Consider the following 22,420-nt stretch of genomic DNA (forward strand, 5'->3'; position numbering starts at 1 on the left):
TCAATGGTAACAATGCAGATAATGTACAGATCCTAATGATACTATCAGTGATTGTCCCTCATCTACCTGATGATGGTGGGGGATGGTGTGACCTTCCTGTGTGGAATCCCGGGAATACAGAGGACGGGGACATCTCTCTGGTGGGTTCCCATTACTGGATCCATCTGTAGGAAACACACACACTGACTGAATACATTGTTTCTATGTGTTTATCAGATGATGGGGGATCTAGGTGGATCCTCCGTACTGCTCTCTCCTTTACAATAAAGTCTCCTCTTACCCGGTGATGTGAGAGGCGGCTGATTCTCCATCATGACGTCCTTGTAGAGGTCCTTGTGTCCTTCTAAATACTCCCACTCCTCCATGGAGAAATAGACAGTGACATCCTGACACCTTATAGGAACCTGACACACACAATGATACAGTCACCATCCAGACACATCCCTTGTCTGTTACTGGATAATCTCCCAGAATTCCCAGCACCGCTCACCTCTCCTCCATGATCTCTCTGGGGACTTCTAGAATCTTTTTTGTATTTCTCTATTCTATCAGGGAGGGAGGTGGAGGCAATGTGATGGTCATATGATCTCCAGACTTCACAGGAGGAAAACCCTAGATCTGAACACAAATAGTAAAATCAAATGAAATTCCCAGAATCCTCCTCACCTCACTATTCAGGTTTCCATTTGATTAAATCCCCACCTCAGACTAAGGTATAAATTTACCCACACAGGACCCCCCACACTACGCAGGGTAAAAGCTTGTTGCAGGCATTCTGACATCATTACATACAACGCAGGACCAACAGTCCCACTTTGCTAGTGAGGATGCCAAGGATCCGCCCACATCCTAAGAGCATCAGAAAAAAAAGACAGATGGAGGGACATGGGGGGGGGGGGAGGAGCTGTGAGGTCAGAGTGATATCATAGGACATATAGACCCTGGAGGAACATTTGGATGGGGAGATTGGAGGGGACCCCTATATGAGGGACCCTCTATATGAGTCTCCTGTGCAAACCAAATCATTGTTCCTGGGTGCCTCCCACTTCTCCTAAAATGAAGAGTGAACTTTGACCTTTACCATACAGAAATCTATCAGGAATGTGTGAAAGTAATCTCTCATGTGATCAGGTGACGTGCGGAGGAACGGAGTGTAAATAGCAGACAATTTTCTCCAGAGCTCCTAATGGTGGGGATGGATTTTGCTGCATGCTGGTGCCAAGCTTACACCCCCCAGGGTCACTGCAGGTGTGGAGAAAAGCTGTGTAAGTGGATATGGAGGAGAGATGAGGAGGAGATCCAGGAATCAGGATAAAGGTCAGGACAAGCAACAGACGAGCGCATCCAAGAGATGAAGCCGGGGTCACTACACAGAAAATCAATCCAAGGAAACAACAGGCAGGACGAGGAATAGCAAGAAGGAGCTCAGAGACAAATGAGAATATTGCTCAGCCAATGGGAGATTATCTCAGCATGACTTACATAATGAAGGAGATGAGGGGGAGGGGAGGTGACCATAGATACATGGAAATTCAGCTGGTTCAGCAGGGATCGCTCACATTTCCGTCCATGTGTGGTCAGCTTTGGAAGCAAGATATATTAATCATCAACTGATCCCCTTGAAGGGGTTAATCTACTTATTACCTCTGCCGCCAGATCCTGCAGTGTCTCCCTCTACGTTCTATGGAACGTCCTCTTTACCTAACACCACTTCCTGTCTGTATTCCATAGAGACTTCCTGTCTGGGTAGAAGTGAGATCACCACTTTGTGGAGCTCAGAGGAACTGCAGCCCTGAGAACCGTCTGGTAGTGTGAACACGGCCTTGTGCTGTGTGTGTATGTACTGTATATCCTTCCCCTTTCTCTCCTCCCTGAGTGTGTATGAAGAGGCGGAGCTCCTGCTGGAACAGCGGTCGGAGGAGGAAGCCGAATCTAGGAGGGAGACTGACAGAAAGCACAGCAGACTTGCAGGAGTGAGCGAGGAGGATCCAGTTCCTTTGCCATCGGAGGTGAGGAGAGTGTGAAGGATGTTTGTGACTCTGGTAGCTGAAAAGCTGGGAGTCATATTGCTCTGGTGAGTGGGGAAGCACTACTAAGGGGGCGCCCTCACCATCACGTGTGTAAGAGGTGGAAGAAGGCGTGGCTACACTACAGCTGGCACAGTTTGGAGCATGGAGAACTTTCACACCTTATCAACTTTTCATTAATTTGTGGACTTTTATGGAAAAACAGAACTTTGTTGAAGTAGATGCAAAGTGGAAGCAGTGGACTTGCAGAGAACACTATATTGAGCACAAAATATTGTATGATTACATGAATCTGCACAGGTTTTTACTTTATAGAAAATATTATAAGATAATGAAGTAGGTGTAAAGTGGAAGCAGTGGATCTGCAGGGAACAGCATCTTGAGCACAAAGCACTTTATGTTGTATATGAATTTGCACATGGATCAGTTTACTTCATTTATTGATAAACACCATAAGATGAATGAAGTAGGTGTAAATCTAGACCTAGGGAACACAAGGGAGGTGGAGTGGGAATCCTCCTATCCTCACAGAGCACCTTCCAGGTTCTCCACTCTCCTCCCTCTCATCATTTGAAGCTCACTGTATACGTCTATTTTCTCCAATCTCCTCTAGAATTGCTGTGATCTATCGGCCCGCTGGACCGGTATTACCTTTCCTTGATGACTTCTCTGCCTGGCTGCCCTACTTTCTCTCTTCTGAAATCCCCACAATCATTCTCAGTGACTTCAACATCCCTGTTAACCACTTGCCTACAGTGCACTTAAACCCCCTTCCCATCCGGACCAATTTTTAGCTTTCAGCGCTCTCACACTTTGAATGACAATTGCGCAGTCATGCTACACTGTACCCATATGAAATTTTTATCATTTTTTTCACACAAATAGAGCTTTCTTTTGGTGGTATTTAATCATCTCTGGGTTTTTAATTTTTTACAAGAAAAAAGAGAAAATTTTTTTTTTTTCAAAAGTTTTTCTTATTTTCTGCGAGTAAATTTTGAAAATAAACACATTTTTCTCCTTCACTGATGTGCGCTGATGAGGCAGCACTGATAGGCTGCACTGATGAGGTGGCGCTTATGGGCACTGATGAGGTGGCACTGATGAGGAGGTACTAATATGCCGCACTGATGAGCACTGATATGCGGCACTGCTGGGCACTGAGAGGTGGCACTGATGGGCACTGATAGGCGGCACTGATAGTACGCTGTACCTTGTGGCATTGCCACCAGATATGGTACATCGGTTCTTCCTGACCACAGCCACAAAAGCACAATGGGGACGCCTCGGGTACATAAGTAGCTAGCCGCACCGGCACCATGTACCACCGGAGAAGCACTTTATAGTTTGCCTCTATGATGGAAGTGTTGATTAACGATCTCAAAGCATCCTGGGCCATAAGTTTCCAGTCGTCCAGCTCACTGCTGTCCTGTATATCTGCTTCCCACTGCACCATATAGGTCAACTTAGTAGAAAAGTCTCTCAATATATTATATAGCTCAGATATATGGCTGTTTGACTTATCAAACTTCTGACATAAAAGTTCCATGGGGGACACCGTGACTATATCAGAGTGCTGTGACAGGGTGCGCAAGAAATTCGTGATTTGAGTAAAGCGGAAGGATTCAGACAAAGGCATGGCATATTTCTCAATTAACTTCTGTCTTGTTAAGATACCCCTGTGATCGCAAAAATCTGCTATCTGCTATGCGAATGAGTGCCTCCAGCTGCATCCAAATAGTACGGGATTGGGTAGAGTAAAACTTTGCCAATTGGGCCAATTATGCAGCGTAGTAATATTTCAACATATCTGGTATTCCCAGGCCGCCCCGCCTTCTAGGTGCATACAGCGTACGTCTATTCACCCTAGGCCTCTTTGGGGGAAAAATAAAAGATAGCATTTTACTTTGCAATGTCTTCACTTCAGATCTACACAGTGCTATTGGTAGTGTACAAAACAAATACAACACCTTTGGGAGGATATTCATTTTACCGAGTGTAGTCTGCCAAACCACGAGGGAGGATGAAGCAACCAACTATCCATGTCAGCCAGTAGACGAGTAAAAAGGGGCGGGTAATTTCTGGAATATAGCGTGTGTAAGGACGCTGTCAAGTGTATGACTAAGTAAGGTAATGCCTCTGATTGCCAAATGAAATTGTAGGATTGATTCAGAGTAGAGACCGTCGCCTCCTCAAGAGATATATTCATAACTTGTGACTTAGCTTGGTTCGTTTTCAAGCCCGATATCTTTGCAAATTTTTCAAGTAGTCACATGCACTATATTTAAAGGGATTTTTCTTTTTTTTTTTTTTTCATTTTAAGCATTAATTAAAATCACTGCTCCTTTAAAAATGATGTTTTGTAAAAAAAAAAAAAAAAGGAGAAAAAATAATAAAAAAAAAACACGCACACAGAAATTTCTGGTGTTGGGTGAACACCCAAACGGACGATGTTCAAGCTACTCCCTGTTATTTCTCGCCACGACTACTGCAACTCCCTCCTCATTGGCTTACCTTTACATAGGCTATCCCTCATGAATGCTCCTGCCAGACTCCTCCACCTTACAAACCACTCAGTATCTGCTACCCCTCTCTGCCAATCCCTCCATTGGCTGCCACTCACCCAACAAATTCAATTCACAATACTAACAGTAACTTACAAAGCCACCCACAACTCGGCCCCCAGCTACACCACTAACCTGGTCTCAATATTCCAACCAAATCATCCTCTTCAATCTTCCCAATATCTTCTGCTTTCTAGTTCCCTTGTCACCTCCTCCAGGACTTTTCCCGAGCCTCTCCTATTCTGTTTAACTCTCTACCCCAATCTGTCTGATTATCTATTACTTTATCCACCTTAATTTGTTCCCTGAAAATTCATCTCTTTAAGGAAACGTCTTCTGCCCCCACCGAACAACTGTACTTTTATTTTCTCCATCAGTCTATCCCCACAGTTATTACCTTTTGTATCACTTGACCCTCCCTCCTAGATTGTAAGCTCTAAAGAGCAGGACCCTCCGATTCCTCCTGTATTGAATTTTATTGTAATTGTACTGTTTGCCCTAACATTGTAGAGCCTGCGCAAACTGTTGGCACTTTATAAATCCTGTATAATAATAATAATATATGACTGCCTAGTCCAGCCTCTCTCAGCCAGGGTTCCTCCAAAGGTTCCTAGGGGCTCCTTGTCACTTCCTTGGGCTGTATATGGAAGTGTCACCTACCAGCCGTTTCTGGATACTGAAGCCTGTCATCATTGCACCGACACACACAATGTTTTTCTTTCAATATATTTTTTATTATAATTTTCATTTTAATAAGAGTGCAAAAAAATAAATGAATAAAATAGCAAAGGAAGAAATCCAATTGGTGAGGAAAATGACTTGTCTGGAATGTGGAGGCGGAGTCGGTTATAATTTGTGTGCAATACAATATACAACGTGTTACATTATTATAACAAAGTATTGTAGAAAAATTACACCATAGAAAATGGGGGAAAGGAGAAAATAAACCCGGATATGAAGGTGACATTTGTGTACGAGGAACACCTTAACAATTACCACCATTTTTTTCTCCAGGGCCTCTGCTTTCAGAAAATATATGTTTGGGGGTTTTATCTAATCCTCAGGCCTAAAATCTGCATTTTACCATGTGTGCAAAAATAATGTAAACACAGCTCTGGTATCTATTCAGCACCGGTTCACACTACCGCGACGCTACTTCCCGGGGCGACCTCCGAGATCGCGGTGCGAGCAGCGCGCCGCGACCTCGGAGCGGCCGCCGCGGACTTCATAACATTGAAGTCTATGGCGGTCGCCTCCTGGTCGCCCCAAAGAAGCTCCGGACCCTTTTTCTAAGTCGGAGCGACTTGTGTCGCTCCTATTAGAACGGGTCCGCAGCTTCCCTATGGGAGGCGACCTGTGAGGCGACCAGGTCGCCTCACAGGTCGCCTTAGTGTGAACAGGGGCTTAATGTGTTCTGTACTCATAAATACATGGGTGTGATCTCAGGGATTTGTATGACCCCCCCGCCTGACATAGGAAACTAAGGGGTTTATGCAAAGAATATGTTGGGTGAGTGTGACAAGCATGTGTCCAGCTGTGACAAATTCTGGCTGTATTCTAATAAACACAGTGATTTCCTATAATCATCAGCTCCAACTAGTGGCCATAATGAGGTATTAGTTCCAAAATACCTCAATCAGGAAAAATAGTTCAATACCGCATTATGGCCACTAGATGGACCCAAGGATCATAGGAAATCACTGAATGGAATAAAATAAGACCAACATTTGTCATGGATGAATGAATGCTTGTCATATTTGTTCATCTAGTTTATAAAAACTAAACATGTAAGTGAAGTGGTAACTATTGAGCCAATCACTTCATCAAACCACACATAATATCTCCCTTCAAAGGGAAAACAGAAATTATTTACAGAAAATCAAACAGTATAAATATTTTCCAACCAATAATCTCCACCCAGACAAGATATGTAGAAATATAAAGACAAGCGGTGTTACCTCTCGTGCCGCACTCTGCCAAGCCACCCAAACCCACACAGGAGCAAAGAAAAGAAGTTCTCACCTAGTTTATCTCCGAGTTCTCCTTCCCTCCTGTTGGGGGATGGGAGAAGGATGGACTGAAGACAGAGAGACACGCTTCGGGGTCACCACTGGTAAGTAGAGCCTTGAAATGAAGGACATCAACTTCAGAATTTCTGTCTTGTCTGTGTAAAGTTTACTGATAAAGATATATGGGATCTCACAGCTTCTAGCTCTGTAACCCGCTATATCATTATCAGTAACCGTCACACAGACAAGCAAGACATTCTGAAGGTAATTCCTTCATTTCACGGCTCTACTTACCACTCTACACCCCAAAATTTACTCAGCCAATGAAAAGCCAACACGGGACAACACTTCATCCATGTCTTTGGTGATCTCTGATCTCCTTATCAACTGTTTCTTACATGATGAAGATCAGCCATGGAGTATATCTGAGGTGTATATCAGGGTGTGCTTCTTCCCCACATGTCCACCAACATTCATATAGAAGACATTTCCCGCACTCAAGGCACTAATACACCTCAAGGGTTGTTGTGTTTGATCCCTGATGTACAGGAAGACAGGACTTCAGTGAGGAACAATTCCCTTATTTAGGACAGGAAAGTCACTTCTTTCCTGTGTGAGATCTCTGATGTGTGTTAAGATTGGACTTCTGTGAAAAACATTTCCCACACTCAGGACAAGAATACGGCTTCTCCCCCGTGTGAGTTCTCTGATGTGTGTAAAGATTGGACTTCCGTGAAAAACATTTCTCACACTCAGGACAGGAATACGGCTTCTCCCCCGTGTGAAATCTCTGATGTTTGTAAAGATCGGACTTCAGTGAAAAACGTTTCCCACACTCAGGACAGGAATGTGGCTTCTCTCCTGTGTGAGATCTCTGATGTATGTAAAGATTGGACTTCCGTGAAAAAGATTTTCCGCACTCAGAACAGCAATGTGGCTTCTCCCCTGTGTGAGACCTCTGATGTTTGTAAAGAGAGGACTTCACTGAAAAACATTTCCCACACTCAGGACAGGAATACGGCTTCTCCCCTGTGTGAGATCTCTGATGTGTGTAAAGACTGGACTTCTGTGAAAAACATTTCCCACACTCAGGACAGGAAAACGGCTTCTCTGCCATGTGAGAACTTTTATGCACATTAAAATGGAAACACTTCCCGCACTCAGTACAGGAAAACCTCTTATCTGTTGGAAGGATGGCACCGTCCCTCACAGTCTGAGGTTCCTCAGGATAAGAGGAATACGATGGTCCGGCACCGTCCCTCACAGTCTGAGGTTCCTCAGGATAAGAGGAATACGATGGTCCGGCACCGTCCCTCACAGTCTGAGGTTCCTCATGATAAGAGGAAAACGATGGTCTGGCACCGTCCCTCACAGTCGGAGGTTCCTCAGGATAAGAGGAATACGATGGTCCATCTACACTGTGTGGTGCCGGGTGGACATTTGAGGTAGCTGGGTTTTCTCCTGGACTATACTGTGTGATGTCCTCATCTTCTACTTTACAGTCTGGAGACAAAGTGAGACAATCCTCTGAGGTTTTCCTCATCTCCCGTCCATCTACTAAAATAGAAATAAAAAGATTATTACTAGACATGAGCAGATTGGTTCCCCTAAACCAGGACTCTGCCCACATCAGACAGTTTTGTCTCTGAGGCTCTTACAATTCCACCCTCAAGGTAACTAGTAAATGGTAGAGGGTGACTAGGTGACCCAGGAGCCACACATCAAGTCAAGACCTGCTGTATGATTGTAAATGGCAGTCTCAGTCTGGACCTACGCCAGGCCACGCCTTGATGTGCGGGACACCTACTCACTATCTACCGATATAAAATGTCCAGCTGGTAGAAAATGGGTGTAACAAAAGAGAATTCATATTATGTGTATATATAGCAGTGGGTAGAGGGGGGAGAGCAGAAGTCAGGAGTATGTAATGTACAACATAGAGTATATAGTGCAGGGGTCAGGAGTATGTAATGTACAACATACAGTATATAGTGCAGGGGTCAGGAATATGTAATGTACAGCATAGAGTATATAATGCAGGGGTCAGGAGTATGTAATGTACAATATAAATTATACAGTGTAAGGGTCAGGACTCATAAGTCAGGCACAGCCAGTGAACAGCAGAGTAAGTAACCCCAGGAGAATTGTTCTATCAGAGAGCTTACTTGACCTGGGCATGGGGAAGGAAATCTAAAGCACATATGCCAGGCATTGGGCACTAATCTGCATGATTAGCCCGCAAATCCCTACTAGCACAAATCCCGCCCGACCCCAAAAAAAATTCTCCCCCTAGTACAAATTCCCCCCTTTACCATATCACCTATTCTAGTACAAGCCCCCCAAAATTGACCCTCCTCGCACAAATCCCCTTCTCCCACCCCCTCCAAACACAAATCACCCATGAATCACCACTTCTAGCACACACCCAAATGTCCTTTCCTATAACAATTCTTAGCCCCCCGCCGCTCCTTAAATTCCTCCTCGCAACACAGATCCCTTCCCACAGCAATTTCCTTGTGGTGCCCCCCCCCCCCCCACCTCGCATGATATCACAGTGCCCAGGGCAGCCATCCCTCCTGCCCACCCCTTGTCCTGACCCTGACCCCAGGTGCCTAGATCTAGTAACTCCTCTGGTGAAAATTAACATTTTGCTGCCAGCTGAACCCCAGAATCTCCATAAATCCAGTCTAGAGACATAAATTGTGTCAGCAGCACAGAGAAGGAAGATTATCTGAGAGAAATACAGGAATACAGGACGGGGAACACAGCTCAGGAAAGTGACCAGGGTATTACAGGCTGATATCACCCAGTCCCCGCCCTACTCTGGACCAATCAGTGAGCAGTATGGGTGGAGGAATGTATTTAGTGTTAATGACCCACCTGTGCTGATCTCTGTAGGAGTGTCCTCCTCTATAAATGTCCCCGTTATTCCATCCTCCTCCATAGACTGCTGATCATCCCTCACATACGTCTCTTCTTCTTCTGCTTTAACCTCAAATTCTATATCGATTGGATCTCCACTCTAAATCAAGAAAATAATAGAAGAGGTCATCTGTAAAACATAAGCTTCAATATTGTGACATCACATTTAAAAAAATCACTTCAATGAGTCCATGTTCTAGATGCTCCGTCCCACCAACCTTGTAACATTGAGGGATGGTGTGACCTTCCTGTGTGGAATCCCGGGAATACAGAGGACGGGGACATCTCTCTGGTGGGTTCCTTGTATTGGGTGGCTCCATCATATCCTTGTGTCCTTCTGAAAACTCCTTCATCACTCCATACTCCTCATCCTCCTCTTTATACTCTTCTTTAACATCAATATTATCATCCCCGAGGTTTTCACTCTGAATATATAATAAAACATTCATTGAAACAAACATGCTGTGTATAAATCAGAACTACCAATCATTGTCAATCATCTACCTGATGATGGTGAGGGATGGTGTGACCTTTCTGTGTGGAATCCCGGGAATACAGAGGACGGGGACATCTCTCTGGTGGGTTCCCATTACTGGATCCATCTGTAGGAAACACACACACTGACTGAATACATTGTTTCTATGTGTTTATCAGATGATGGGGGATCTAGGTGGAGCCTCCGTACTGCTCTCTCCTTTACAATAAAGTCTCCTCTTACCCGGTGATGTGAGGGGCGGCTGATTCTCCATCATGACGTCTTTGTAGAGATCCTTGTGTCCTTCTAAATACTCCCACTCCTCCATGGAGAAATAGACAGTGACATCCTGACACCGTATAGGAACCTGACACATACAATGATACAGTCACCATCCAGACACATCCCTTGTCTGTTACTGGATAATGTCCCAGAATTCCCAGCACCGCTCACCTCTCCTGTCAGCAGCTCCATCATCTTCTTGGTGACTTCTAGAATCTTCTGCATGTTGTGTCTCTCAGGTTTTAGGGAGTCACATGGAGGCACTGTGATGGTCATATGATCACCTGACTTCAGAAGAGGAAATCTCTGTATTGAGGAAGCAATAGGAATATCATGTTAGAATCCCATAATCCTCCTCACCTCTCTGGTCAGGTCTGTGTTTTATTAATAGAGATAAGAGTGATGTCATGTGACCTCCCAGAATCCTCCCCACCTCTCTGGTCAGGTCTGTGTTTTATTAATAGAGATAAGAGTGATGTCATGTGACTTCCCAGAATCCTCCTCACCTCTCCGGTCAGGTCTGTGTTTTATTAATAGAGATAAGAGTGATGTCATGTGACCTCCCAGAATCCTCCTCACCTCTCCAGTCAGCAGGTAGATGATCTCCAGGGTGAGGTTTAGTATCTTCTCAGTCATGTGACTCCGGTCCTCCTCCATCCTCATTGGTGCCATCATTTGATCTATACAGGTCTCTTTGTAGATATATAATTTTGGGAAATTAAAATAAGAATTATTTGGATGGTATTGGTCACAATAATAGGATGGGGATGTGAGGGTGGTAATAGGAAAGTTGCTGTACATTTAAGAACTACTCTCCCCATGAGAATACATTTAATCTGGACTGTTTCGGGTTTGTTACATCTTGGAGGACCTTGGACCCTCTTAGCCTGTCAGATAAGAATTTCCCTTTTCTCTGTTGGATTTGTTTGGTTTCTGAGCTGGTTTGCAGCTGAAACAGAACTCCTCTAAGAACAAGTGCTCACCAACGAATGAAGGAATTCCCTTCTTCATCTTACTTAATATTCCAGAACAAATCACATGACCAGTGGGACAATAAGATGGTTAAGATTGCCAGTTCTGTAAGGTCTGAAAAATAAGTGCAGATGGGGTGGGAGGACAATCATAGACCCCCCTCTGTCCCTCAGAGTCCCCTGAGCCCTCCAGCCCCCTATTCCCTCAGAGGTCTGAAGCTTGACTACCCCCTCAAGGCTCTCAGAGTCCTTCAGATACATTACCCTTTCAGAGGCCCCTAAAGTCTTCCAGCTTCACTAAACCCTCACATCCCCTCAGCTCCTATACTTCCCTCAGAGCCCTCACTATTTTCCTCCCTCTGACACCAATGATGGAACATATTCTTCATGGCAGGCTGGGGAATGTTTTCTTCCTCCTGACCAGCAATGTAAGGGGCTCCATACTCCTGACCCCTGCACTCCATCATTGTGTTGGCTGCGTATTGTAATGATTGCCCATTGGCTGCCTGTGTAGTGTAATAATTGTCCTTTGTAGGCCATGTATGGTCAGGATTAGAGATGTACTCAGGTGTGTTCCAGTTCACATATGCCCGACCCCGCCAGGAAGCCGACACTGCAATCCACTAATCACAGGCAGTGAGACATTTACTGATCTGTGCAGCTGCGGATCGGGAAATCTCTCACTGTCTGTCATTAGCGGAGTGCAGTGTCGGCTTCCTGGCGGGATCGGGCATGTGCGAACTCGAACGCGTCCGAGCCCATCTCTAGTCAGGATGGTCATTGTATTGTCTATTTTATTGTCAGTGCTGTTTGTTTAGAAGAACATATTACTAGAATGTATCTCCAAAATGAAGAGAATGTTCCGGCCCCGAAAGTAGGGAAATGATTTGACCCTGAAGGGGTTACTCTAGGTTTCCACACTATATATGTGTGTATCATCATCTGCTGGAGATAAAAGACATCACAGTGACTATGGAGGAAGAGGACGGACATGACGGGGGGTTACTGGGTGTAAATAGAAAATAAGATCTTATTACCTCCTCTGCTGCCTCTTCCAGCAATGTCTCCTCTCTACTTCCTCCCCACTCACCCGGAACTTCCTGTCTGTACTGACATCACTTCCTGTCTGTATTCCATAGAGACTTCCTGTCTGGGTAGAATTGAGATCACCACCTTGTGGAGCTCAGAGGAACTGCAGCCCTGAGAAATGTCTTGCAGTGTGAACACGGCCTTGTGCTGTATGTGTATGTACTAGTGATCGACCGATATCGGTTTTCGTTGCCCATACCGATATTTTGCCGATCGCATATCGGTATTGGCCGATATTTTCACACATGTAAAATTTTGCCCAAAAAACACAAAATTCAACACAAATATCCAAGAGCGCTGAAGAAGAAGGCCGTGGCGAGAATCTCTGGTAAGTCAATATGTGGAATAAATGTGCCAAAAGATGTTGTGTGTGTGTGTGTGTGGGGGGGGGGGTGTTCACAGCCTTTGGAACTTTCTTTAGGATATGTGATTAAATGATATCCTCTTTGTCTTCTTGTTCTAGACACAGCTGATGGGTGCCAAGCGGTGGTCTGCTTGGTAAAAAAAGGAAGGAGGAGGATTGCAATCCTGTGATATGTGGCCCCAGGGAATGAGTCATTGGAGCGACTCCGAATTATTGATGGTAAGCAGAAGCATGTTCATTTTAGAAATGTTCATTTGAAATCACTTTGGGGGTATTGTGGAGCCTAAATAATGTTTTTATATTTTTTGGTTTTAAATTTGACTTCTTTGGTATAAAACACTTCTGTCTGAACAGTTTGGGAGCAAAATGGTGACAGTCAACTACTCTTGAGGGGAGGTGTACCAGCAATGTTTTGAACTACTCTGAATTGTATGGTACTGTAAAAAGTGGTGTGATTTGGCCAGGTAGGATTCACTAGCTGGGCACAAAACACAGCTCACTGGGAAATGTTTAGAAGCTGTTCTAAATAACCTGCTTTCAGATCAGCTTTGTGGAGCTCGGACTAATGTGACTGCATAGTGAGCACATTATATTCAGGCTGCTTCAAGTGACCTGAAAGTGGGAGCCATTACATTCTTTAGTGTGGGGGACAGGTATGGGGGGGGGGGGCACCATAGTGGATGGACAGTGACCTCCTGTTTATAAAAATGCCCAATGAATCTCATTGATATCATTGCTCCTGTATGTACCGCCTGCGCTAAGTAAATGTCCAATGGACATTCCCTAATACATTCCTAGCTTTGTCTTAAAAAATTAGGGGCATTGAGTATATTGCTACCATGTGGAGAAGTAGCTGGATATTTGTGTCTTAAAATTGTGTGTAACTTGTGCTGTTTTTTTCTGTAGAGACCAGCGATGATGAGGAGGAGCAGCAGGAGGCTCATCCACCTCAGACCCACTGTAAGTACTTTGACTGTGAAGGTGTTCAATGTCTTTGTTCTAAGTTGGAGGGCTGCATTTTTTTGAGTATTTTTTTCTCTTTTGTGGTTTATGTAGCTTCAGCGATGGGTGAGGAGATGGAGGAGGGCGAGAAAGGAAGAGGAGATGGAGGAGGCGGGGGAGGAGACAGTGGAGGAGGAGAGGGAGGAGACAGTGGAGGAGGAGATAGCTGAAGATAGGGGCGAGGAGGACACCTTCCCTCAAGCTTAATGTAAGTACCCTCCATGAGTTTGTGTCTTCTCTGGGTCCCTGTTTAAACTGGAAGGGCTACAATGTTTGTTTTGCTTGGTTTTGGTTGATGTAGCAGCAGACATCTATGATGTTGGGGAGGACAGGGGAAAAGGGGAGGCTGCCCCCCCCCCCCCCCAGCCCACTGTAACTACCTTCAATGGGTTGGCCTACTTTCTGTGTCCCTTTTTAAAATTGCTGTTCTTAAATGAATGTATTTTTTCTTTATGTTTCTAGTATCTGCCATGTGGTCACCCCGTGGGGAGGAGGAGGCCCATGGAGGAGAGGAGGCAGGCTCCCCCGAGGAATGACACTGTAAGTACATTCAATGGGAATCTCACATGTAATGTGTGTGCTAGGGTGATGTGTATATGTGCAAATGTAAGTTTGTGGATGATCCAGTGTATTTTACCTAGATGTGACAGCCAGGAAGGTTGAAGTGGAGTTTGACATGGAGAATTGTGAAAGTCAAGGATAGAGAATATCCTATCAGGGCCATCTAACAATGACCACTAATGGCAAGTTTATTTTGGGCAACACAGTCAGTGTGGAGAGGGTAGTGGTTAACTTTCCCGATTTGATTGTTCTTTCTAAGCATCAAAAAAGGAGATGGTCAAAACACTTTGATGTTGTTGGTGGCTCAGCCATACCTTTTCAGAGAACCACCTTCAGCACAGAAGTATGGAGTACATATCTTTAAGGCTACATGGTAAAGGGAGGTGCTGCGCTAGAAACGAAGTGAGTATATATCAGTCCAATAAGACAATAGGTCCATCCATCCACCAGGGTCAGCTGTTTAGGCAAATAGGTGCTACCACCACCAGATCACCTCCAACCACACTGCCTCTTATCGTCCTGTTATTATATATATATATAGATGTACAATTGGCTTACCAGTAGACAATCTCCAAATAGACAAGCTCCCAGTAGACAAACTCTCAGATCGGCTGGGATAATTGGCGATTTTATTTTGAATCAGCTGTGAATGCTGTCACTTGGTGAACGCTTAAATGCCCCCCGCTTCACAGGCATGTCCAATCATCTCAGCTGCATGTACTTATCACTAATTCTACCACCATTTAACAATCCGTAGACATAAAAAACACCCCCAACAACAGAACTTATGTGATGATGGTCGGACTAGAACCCATGACGTATCAGTCAGTCATTCACTATTGAATTTAATGATCACAAATTTGCCTGGGCGTTATTTTAACTAATTTAAATTTAGGGACACATTTAACCACTTGATCACCCACACTGTTAACCTCTTCCCTGCCAGTGTCATTTTTACAGTAACAGTGCATATTTATAGCACTGATTACTGTAGTAATGTCACTGGTACCCCCAAAAGTGTCAAAAATGTCAGTTAGGGGTTTGATCTGTCCGCCGCAATGTTAAAGTCCCGCAAAAAATTGTAGTAATTTTTTCCCTATGGGCGTGATTCTAACTGTCAGGGGGCGTGGCTTGTGAAGTCATCACAGAGACATACGATCCTACATAGCAGGATCACATAGCCTCTGTGATCACTTCAGTGAGAATGACAGACGGCTGTGTTTACATCAGCTGTCTGTCTTTCTTCCTCTGCTGCAGGAGATCGCGAGTGACCGGCGGCCATCGGAGCCGCCGGTCACATGCACTGGCTCCGCAGCTAACGAGCGGGGCGGGAGCGCTCTTCCGGCAGCGCACGATCACCTTCTAGCTCCACCAAGGCGAGCGCCATACATGTACGATGCTTTGCCTGGGAGCGCCAGCCTGCCGCAGTATATCTGCGGCGACTGGGGCTAAAGTGGTTAACGCGGCAAGAAAAAATAGAACTGGAGCAGTGCAATTCTTTCAGCTTAGTGAATTACTCCCCCCCCCCCCCCCCCGTGTCCGACAGTCCGCCGCAAATATCGCAGTCCTGCTATACGTCGTTGATCACCGCCATTACTAGTAAAAATATATATCACATAGTTTGTAGACGATATAACTTTTACACAAACCAATCAATATACACTTATTGGGATTTTTACCAAAAATATGAAGCAGAATATATATTGATGAAGAAATTTGATTTTCTACATTTCTTTTTATTGGATGTTTTAAATCAGAAAGTAAAAAATATTGTTCTTTTTTTCAAAATTGTATTTTTTTGTTTATAGCGCAAAAAATAAAAACCTGCAGAGGTGATCAAATACCACCAAAAGAAAGCTCTATTTGTGGGGAAAAAAGGACATCGATTTTACTTGGGTACAGCTTTGCATGACCGCAAAATTGTCCCTTAAAGTAACGCAATGCCGTATCACAAAAAATGGACTGGTCATGAAGGGGGGTAAATCTTCCGGAGGATAAGAGATAACTAATGCCTGGAAAGCTTGGTCATGGAAAGATTTGTCAGGACGCCTGAACCCTCCTAGGACAGCCTAGGATGAATGTGTTCCCCGTTCCCACAGAAAGATTGGTCTCTTGTACAATGTCACGTCAGGTTATGTGTCGGTTATCCAGAATCAGGCGTTCCATGCGCTGAATGATCACAGGAATCACTGCTGGGGGCTGGAAACCGCCACGGCCGGGATCCTCACTGACTGACGTCTACACCAATCAAATCTCTTCCTGCAGATGAGCGTCTCATCACCGTACTGTGCTTGAAGTCTTCTGTAAATATCTGCGGGTTTTACTCCTTCCTTCACAAGAACCTCCATCACCACACGCTGTTCCACGCACGCACTAACACTGTTATCTGCCATCCTGAATAACTCTCCCTGGACTGCCCGCTACATGTGCCCCACCCATCAGTAATAGGACATTACTTACTAGGGCATGTAGTACCGCCACGCTACCATCCCTTTCTATACCTGTAATATGAAAAGTCACAGTTTGACGTGAATGGCCCTCATAGCGCAATACTGCATTATGGCCACTAGATGGAGCCAAGGAAATCAGTGTATGAAATAAAATACATCCAATATTCATCCCAGCTGGGCGAATGCTGGTCACATTCATTCAACTAAATAGACCTGTAAGTGTTTGTGAAATCTTACACCACAAAATGTACTCAGTCAATGAAAGGTAAGGACTCCATTTTTATTTTTCTACTGCTATCAATGGCCAACACGGCATAACACTTCATCCATGTCTTTGGTGATCTCTGATCTCCTTCTGAAGTGTTTCTTACATGATGAAGATCAGCCATGGAGTATATCTGAGGTGTATATCAGGGTGTGCTTCTTCCCCACATGTCCACTAACATTCATATAAGAAGACATTTCCCGCACTCAAGGCACTAATACACCTCCAGGGTTGTGTGGGATTCCTGATGTACAGGAAGACAGGACTTCTGTGAGGAACAATTCCCTCACTCAGGACAGGAAAGTGGCTTCTCGACCATGTGACATCTCTGATGTCTGTAAAGATCGGACTTCTGTGAAAAACATTTCCCGCACTCAGGACAGGAATATGGCTTCTCCCCCATGTGAGATCTCTGATGTCTGTTAAGATCAGACTTTTTTGAAAAACATTTCCCGCACTCAAGACAGGAATACGGCTTCTCCCCCGTGTGAGATCTCTGATGTGTAACAAGGTTTGATTTTTGTACAAAACTTTTCCCACACTCAGAACATGAAAGTACCTTCTTCCCAGTGTGCAATCTCTGATGTCTGTAAAGATCAGACTTCTGTGAATAAGATTTCCCGCACTCAGGACAGCAATGTAGCTTCTCGCCTGTGTGAGACCTTTGATGATTGACAAAATATGTTTTTGTTGCAAAACATTTCCCACACTCAGGACAGGAATACGGCTTCTCCCCCGTGTGAGATCTCTGATGTGTGTAAAGATTGGACTTGTCTGAAAAACATTTCCCGCACTCAGGACAGGAATACGGCTTCTCTCCTGTGTGAGACCTTTTATGCACATTAAGACGGCATTTAAAACGGAAACACTTCCGGCACTCAGTACAGGAAAACCTCTTATCTGTTGGAAGAACGGCACCGTCCCTCACAGTCTGAGGTTCCTCAGGATAAGAGGAATATGATGGTCCGGCACCGTCCCTCACAGTCTGAGGTTCCTCAGGATAAGAGGAATACGATGGTCCGGCACCGTCCCTCACAGTCTGAGGTTCCTCAGGATAAGAGGAATACGATGGTCTGGCACCGTCCCTCACAGTCTGAGGTTCCTCAGGATAAGAGGAATACGATGGTCCGGCACTGTCCCTCACAGTCTGAGGTTCCTCAGGATAAGAGGAATACGATGGTTCATCTACACTGTGTGGTGCCGGATGGACATTTGAGGTAGCCGGGTTTTCTCTTGGACTATACTGTGTGATGTCCTCATCTTCTACTTTACAGTCTGGAGACAAAGTGAGACAATCCTCTGAGGTTTTTCTCATCTCCCGTCCATCTACTAAAATAGAAATACAAAGATTATTACTAGACATCAGCAGATTGGTTCCCCTAAACCAAGACTCCGCCCACATCAGGCAGCTTTGTTTCTGAGGATCTTACAATTCCCCCCTCAAGGTAACTAGTAAATGGGTTCTCTGATCTCCTACCCGTTCATTTCTTTATTCATGGACCTTAGTCAGAGAGTTAGGAAACAACGAGAACTGTCTTTTATAGGAGTGACAGTGATGAGGGGGATTATAGGACGAGTGTCCCCTCCCCCTCTATCACTCATTGCCATCTTCCCAACACAAGAAGTCCTGCACTTCCTTATTTAGTCCATGATTTAGTCATAAATAACAGCGGGGCTGAGCCCCACCAGAGGTCAGAGAGTGAGGATGGGGAGAACAGCCAAGATGAAGAATGGACTGATCCTGAAGACCACCATCATTGGGTTACTGACTCCTCCCTCATTACCACTTTCTGTTTAAGGTTCCAAAGTTGGAGGATTTTATCTCATTATAATCAGCATGTAAAAGTCTGTCCTCCAATCAAATCATCAGATATAAAATGTCCAGCTGGTAGAAAATGGGTGTAACAAAGGAGAATCCATATTATGTGTATATATAGCAGTGGGTAGAGGGGAGAGAGCAGAAGTCAGACGTCTGTAATGTACAACATAGAGTATATAGTGCAGGGGTCAGGAGTATCTAATGTACAACATAGGGTATATAGTGCAGGGGTCAGGAGTATATAATGCAAAAAATAGAGTATATAGTGCAGGGGTCAGGAGTATGTAATGTACAATATACAGTATATAGTGCATGTTGCAGAGTGCGATCACTGGGTGCAGCGGAGTCCATTCAGATCAGACATTGTGGAGTAACAGGAACTATGTGAGTATGGTGTCTCCCCACTTGGGTCCCACGTTTGAGTCTCCATACTCCACTAGGCATCCAATCTGCATGTTGACTAACAACATTCATTACATTTTTTTCAGACATGCGCTTATACAAATACTCCTGATGAGTGGGCGATGCGACCCACGAAACGCATCGTGTTCAACGTACAAGTGTAACGCTCCTGCGTTTCATGTATGGTGTGGATTTTCAGCTGCAGAAATATTCCACTTCAGTAGTCATGTAAGAGAGATGCTGAGATACCATTCCCAACCTCAATGACTCATCATGTGTGGAAGGTCTTAATTCAGCTAGTAAATACACACACTCAACAAGCTGGTTCCTAGAGTGACTTTATGTATGTAGTAACACAGTGATGAAGATTTAAGAGACAGGTTGAGTGGAGGTGGTAGGTGACAGACACTTGAAGGTAAGACAGTAGCAGATGGATGCAGGTAGGTTTAGCAATCATGTATGGTAGCAGATGACAGAGTAGCAGGTGGACATACAAGAGAGATCAACCCAGTGCAGGAATAAGTAGCAGTAGTCTTAAGAGCTAGCAATCTAGATATGCAGATGTGATAAATAGTCTTTACTATGCAGAGCTAGATAGTGTAAGCTTAGTATAAGTTTATAGAGGGTTCCCCTGCGGGGTACTTAGCACTAATAGCAATACAGCCGAAGGTTGGTTCAGGAGGAGCGGATGATCCGGAAGCGGGATGCAGGGATCAGCGCAGCGAGGTTCCGTCAGCGAGGTATGCTTGCAAGCACGAAAGCTTCAAGCCAAGTTAGCATCAAGGTAAGGGTGTTTGAACGAAGACATGTGAGTGAGAACCGGCGATTTAAATAGCCATCTAGTCCGGCGCTGAGTGATGACAGCTTCAGTCTTAAAGGTGTATGCGCACCTTTCCAAAAGAGAATGGTGGGGCGCATACACTTGTGAAAAGAGTAATTTAGGGTACCAAAGGTACCGGAACATTACAACAAGATGTATTTATATGCATACTGATACTGCCATGTCATGTTTTATTGATAATTTGCATCATCATGTATATGGATTGACGTACATACTCAGATATGAATATATTTTATGCTGTAATATTTTGTATGATAGTTTTAATTAATAAATCAGACGCATTGCGCAATAATGACTATTGAGTCCTCCTCAATTAAAGTCCCTCTGGGCAATTCTTTTTCTGTTTATAGATAATTGGGATGGAGGTGTACTCAATTTGCAGTGTGGTTCCATTATGTCCTGTTCCAAGATACAACAGATAGGACTATATAGTATCAGAATAATGTAATGTACAACATAGCGTATATAGTGCAGGGGTCAGGAGTATGTAATGTACAACAGAGTATATGGTGCAGGGGTGCAGGGGTCAGGAGTATGCAATGTACAACTCAGAGTATACAGTATAGTGCAGGGGTCAGGAGTATGTAATGTACAATATAGAATATATAGTGCAGGGGTCAGGTGTATGTAATGTACAATATAGAGTATATAGTGCAGGGGTCAGGTTTATGTAATGTACAACATAGAGTATATAGTGCAGGGGTCAGGAGTGTGTAATGTACAACACAGAGTATATAGTGCAGGGGTCAGGAGTATGTAATGTACAATAGATATTATATATTATAAGAGTCAAAAACTTAAATGTTTACTTGAGACAAGTTGCAGATGTCCCACACCGCTGCCTCCCATCTCCTGAGACTGCACTCAGTGACTTGGATGTGAGACTATAAAGACATATCCCTCCACCCAGCACAGCCAACAAAACAAGTAAACCCGGGAGAATTGTTCTGTCAGAGATCTTACTAGACCTGGGCATGGGGCAGAAGACCCACATCACATGCCCTAGTTGCCTAGGTCTAGTAAGGCCAATGGTGATAATGTACATTTTGCTGCCAGCTGAACCCCAGAATCTCCATAAATCCAGTCTAGATACATAAATTTTGTCTGCAGCACAGAGAATGAAGATTATCGGAGAGAAATACAGGAATACAGGATGGGGAACACAGCTCAGGAAAGTGACCAGGGGATTACAGGCTGATATCACCCAGTCCCCGCCCTACTCTGGACCAATCAGTGAGCAGTATGGGTGGAGGAATGTATTTAGTGTTAATGACCCACCTGTGCTGATCTCTGTAGGAGTGTCCTCCTCTATAAATGTCCCCGTTATTCCATCCTCCTCCATAGACTGCTGATCATCCCTCACATACCTCTCTTCTTCTTCTGCTTTAACCTCAAATTCTATATCTATCAGATCTTCACCCTAAACCAAGAAAATGAGAGTGAATATCATCTGTAAAATATAAGCTCACATAAAAAATTCACACATCATCTTTATGTCCATGTTCTAGATGCCCCGTCCCACCAACCTTGTAACAGTGAGGGATGGTGTGACCTTCCTGTGTGGAATCCCGGGAATACAGAGGACGGGGACATCTCTCTGGTGGGTTCCTGGTATTAGGTGGCTCCATCATATCCTTGTGTCCTTCTAAAAACTCCTCCATCACTCCATACTCCTCATCCTCATCTTTATATTCTTCTTTAACAACAATATTGTAATCACAGACGATTCCACTCTGAATATATAATAAAACATTCATTGTAACAAACATGCTGTGTATAAATTATAACTACCAATAATTGACAATCATTTACCTGATGATGGAGAGGGATGGTGTGACCTTTCTGTGTGGAATCCCGGGAATACAGAGGGCGGGGACATCTCTCTGGTGGGTTTCCATTACTGGATCCATCTGTAGGAAACACACACACTGACTGAATACATTGTTTCTATGTGTTTATCAGATGATGGGGGATCTAGGTGGATCCTCCGTACTGCTCTTCCCTTTACAATAAAGTCTCCTCTTACCCGGCGATGTGAGGGGCGGCTGATTCTCCATCATGATGTCTTTGTAGAAGTGGATCTACAGATCCTCAAACATCAATCCATATACCCAAACAGTTTTTGTATTTAGTGTCCATCACTCACCTGTGCTGATGTCTGGAGAAGATTCCTCCTCTTTAACTTTGTCCATCATCCCAACCTCTTCCCTGAACTGCTGATCACCCCTCACATACGTCTCTTCTTCCTCTTTAACCTCATCTTTTATATCTATCAGATTTTTATTCTAAACAAACAAAATAGCAGGGAATGGTTGCTTTAAAATGTGAGCAAAAAAAGAATCTTATACCTAAGAGTGGAATATATTTTCCTACAGTCAGG

At 44.3% G+C, this 22,420-nt stretch overlaps 4 protein-coding genes across 4 annotated transcripts in view; 1 reads left to right on the forward strand and 3 right to left on the reverse strand.

The window, feature by feature from the left end:
* The window catches only part of LOC309550687 (uncharacterized protein), a 411,684-nt gene extending 400,728 nt beyond the window's left edge, over positions 1 to 10,956 (reverse strand). Inside the window, exons 1-4 of the mRNA XM_082251022.1 lie at positions 10,856 to 10,956; positions 10,448 to 10,582; positions 281 to 404; positions 67 to 164 (exon numbers count right to left, since the gene is read on the reverse strand). Coding sequence (XP_082107148.1) covers positions 67 to 164; positions 281 to 404; positions 10,448 to 10,582; positions 10,856 to 10,951 — 453 coding nt within the window. The 5' untranslated portion in view covers positions 10,952 to 10,956. The remainder of the gene's footprint in view (positions 1 to 66; positions 165 to 280; positions 405 to 10,447; positions 10,583 to 10,855) is intronic.
* LOC309549786 (uncharacterized protein) overlaps positions 1 to 12,316 on the reverse strand; it is a 304,712-nt gene extending 292,396 nt beyond the window's left edge. Inside the window, exon 1 of the mRNA XM_082250292.1 lies at positions 12,285 to 12,316. The gene's annotated coding sequence lies outside the window, so the exon portion shown is untranslated. The remainder of the gene's footprint in view (positions 1 to 12,284) is intronic.
* The window catches only part of LOC309550695 (uncharacterized protein), a gene marked incomplete at its 3' end in the record, with an annotated part of 321,308 nt that overhangs the window by 233,623 nt on the left and 65,265 nt on the right, over positions 1 to 22,420 (forward strand).
* Positions 17,265 to 22,420, reverse strand: part of LOC309549796 (uncharacterized protein) — a gene marked incomplete at its 3' end in the record, with an annotated part of 90,645 nt that continues 85,489 nt past the window's right edge. The window contains exons 3-4 of the mRNA XM_082250300.1: positions 21,319 to 21,460; positions 17,265 to 18,307 (exon numbers count right to left, since the gene is read on the reverse strand). Coding sequence (XP_082106426.1) covers positions 17,265 to 18,307; positions 21,319 to 21,382 — 1,107 coding nt within the window. The 5' untranslated portion in view covers positions 21,383 to 21,460. The remainder of the gene's footprint in view (positions 18,308 to 21,318; positions 21,461 to 22,420) is intronic.

This window comes from Pelophylax lessonae, assembly GCF_965119305.1.
Source record: "Pelophylax lessonae genome assembly, chromosome: 3".
NCBI lineage: Eukaryota > Metazoa > Chordata > Amphibia > Anura > Ranidae > Pelophylax > Pelophylax lessonae.